At 36.7% G+C, this 2,500-nt stretch overlaps 1 protein-coding gene across 1 annotated transcript in view; it reads right to left on the bottom strand.

Moving 5' to 3' along the window:
• LOC113820479 (glycerol-3-phosphate acyltransferase 4-like) overlaps positions 1-2,500 on the bottom strand; it is a gene marked incomplete at its 3' end in the record, with an annotated part of 18,116 nt that overhangs the window by 9,880 nt on the left and 5,736 nt on the right. Inside the window, 1 exon segment of the mRNA XM_070136354.1 lies at positions 1,066-1,092. Within this exon segment, the coding sequence (XP_069992455.1) occupies positions 1,066-1,092 (27 nt within the window).

Here is a 2,500-nt window from a genome sequence, read left to right as displayed (position 1 = left end):
CAAAAATAACAAAAATAATAATAATAACAAAAACAATAACAAAAATAATTACTGATAACAAAAGTGCTGATGATGATGATGGTAATGATGATTAGTGGTGATGATTGGTGATTATTAATTATTATTAATGATGATGATGAATGATGATGATGAATGATGATCATTATGATGATTCTTGATGATGATTCTTGATGATGATGATGATGATGCTGAAAGATGATCTTTGATGATGATGATGAAAGATGATCAATGATGATGATGATCGATGATGATGATGATGATGATGAATGATAATGACAAAAACAAAAACAAACAATGGCAAAAAAATAAAAAATAAAAGAAAGCCAAGCACTATCCATTACCTTTGGAAGCTCAGGTATAGGGAGAAGAGGGAAAATATATATATATACTGTAAAGCAATAGAAATACAGTATTCAGCAATGGCCAAGAGGATTAGTGTCAAAAAGCCTGATAAAACCAAACATTTAAAGTAGAGGTCGACAGTGAAGATTTGTTTAATTTTGTACTGTTTATTTCTCCTTCAGAATAAAAATCTTGGTTGCTGAAATGCATCTCTCCTCACAGCATGATTAGGTTGTGGTTATAATGGGTATATGGTATTTTGAGCTTCCGTCTGTACCATTCACTAAACAGTAATAATTGTGATCACTCACTCTACACAACTATCTGTGCAGTTGGTGATTTGCTGGGAGGCTTTCTCTGAGAATGCTCAATATCCTCACACACATTAAGATTAGTCATTTTACATTTTTTCTGTAACAAGAAATAAAATCACAGAAATAACGTATCAGAAATTAAAAGAGTGGGAAAAGAAAGATCTTCCAAGACCACAATTAGGAAACGAGGAAGTGATTAGTGTTGAATCTTGAATCCAAACCTCAAGGCAGTTACCATTAATCTCCAAGCTATAACTGCTATATATCTAGTGCGCCAAAGAGCTTTAGCTAAAGGGTGTGATAGAGGACCACAGCAGCTCTCACCACCAACCACCAGGTAATTTACCAGCAAGCTATACTGTGAATAAAAAATGCATATCAAAAATACCTTTTTCACTAGAATCCTGTTGCCATCCTGCAAAAAAGAACAACAGAATGATGAATCTCGGGCCCAACAGCAATATCAAATGCAGAGATGTGGAGAGACATAAATAATGCTCCTTATTGCCAACAACTGAAAAACTGCATATATTATATTGCAGAGATGTTATTAAAGATGGCCAATATCTTATACACAAACTGGTGACTTACATGTAACCCACACAGGTATATTATGGGCAAACTATTTTCTGACACAGTGCAGATAAAATCCCTTATGAAAATGTCACCTATTTAGATGCACCTTTTGGAAATTACAAGATATACATGCCTGTGAGAAGTACAAGAACATGTAAATCGATAGACAACACTCCTTAACACTGTACTGCAAATGTTCTAACAGGGAACAGCATCTAAAGAATATACCAAAATCCTACATCCAACAGCAAAACAATAATCACTTTCCGAAGTTTTATAAAAAGTCAATTATCACAAAGTTTAAATCACCCAATCTATACATTTCATTTTTGGGAGACTATCATCATTAGAAGATGATGATTGCAGCCATGAACTACCCTACAAATTGAAGAATAGATGCAGAGAGAAAGACACACACAATGAAGGATGAATAAAGAAGGATGAAAGACAAAGGTTATGAGAGAGGAGAGAGGAGAGAGGAGAGAGGAGAAAAGAGAAAGAAAAGTGGAGTGAGGAGAGGAAAGAGAAGAGAGATTGAAGAGTGGGGAGAAGGGAGAAAGGAGAGTAGAGAGAGAAAAGTGGAAAGTGAGGAGAGATTGGAGAGAGGAGAGATTGTAGAGTAGGGAGAAGGGAGAAAGGAGAGTAGAGAGAGAAAAGTGGAAAGAGAGGAGAGAAGAGACACGGGAGATCAGAGAATGGAGAAGGTGAAAGGAAAAGAGAGAAAAGGAAAAGGATAGGGAGAGGAGAAAAGTGACAAAGGACACAGGACAAGCTACGAATTACAAGTTACAAGGGATAATGGACAAGATTGATAGTACAAGGGACAAGGTTGAAGGGACAAGGTTGAAGGTACAAGGGAAAGGGGACAAGGTTGAAGGTACAAGGGACAAGTTACGAGGAACAAGGGACAAGGTTGAAGGTACAAAGGACAAGGTACACAAGACAAAGTACTCAGGACAAGGGCAAGGGCCAATGGACACAGAACTAGTAAGAAGGGAGAAGCAAGACAGACAGATAAAAGGTGACATGTGGCAAGAGGAGAGAGGGACACCCACCTGAATATTAATAATTTTAAGTCACAGTTGTAAGACCTCCATGAATTTCAATTAGAAAAAAAACGATAGTGTGAATTCCTTTCACTGCCTATCATGTGACCATGTGATAAACAGAAGAGATGAATGCTACTGGCTTGGTAAACATCATTTAACATCTTTTTACATCAAGTCCACGTCAGCAATAACTACAGA

Source organism: Penaeus vannamei, chromosome 22 (assembly GCF_042767895.1).
Source record: "Penaeus vannamei isolate JL-2024 chromosome 22, ASM4276789v1, whole genome shotgun sequence".
Classification (NCBI taxonomy): domain Eukaryota; kingdom Metazoa; phylum Arthropoda; class Malacostraca; order Decapoda; family Penaeidae; genus Penaeus; species Penaeus vannamei.
The sequence above is the reverse complement of the archived record's forward strand: the minus strand, read 5'-3'. Positions and strand labels throughout refer to the sequence as shown.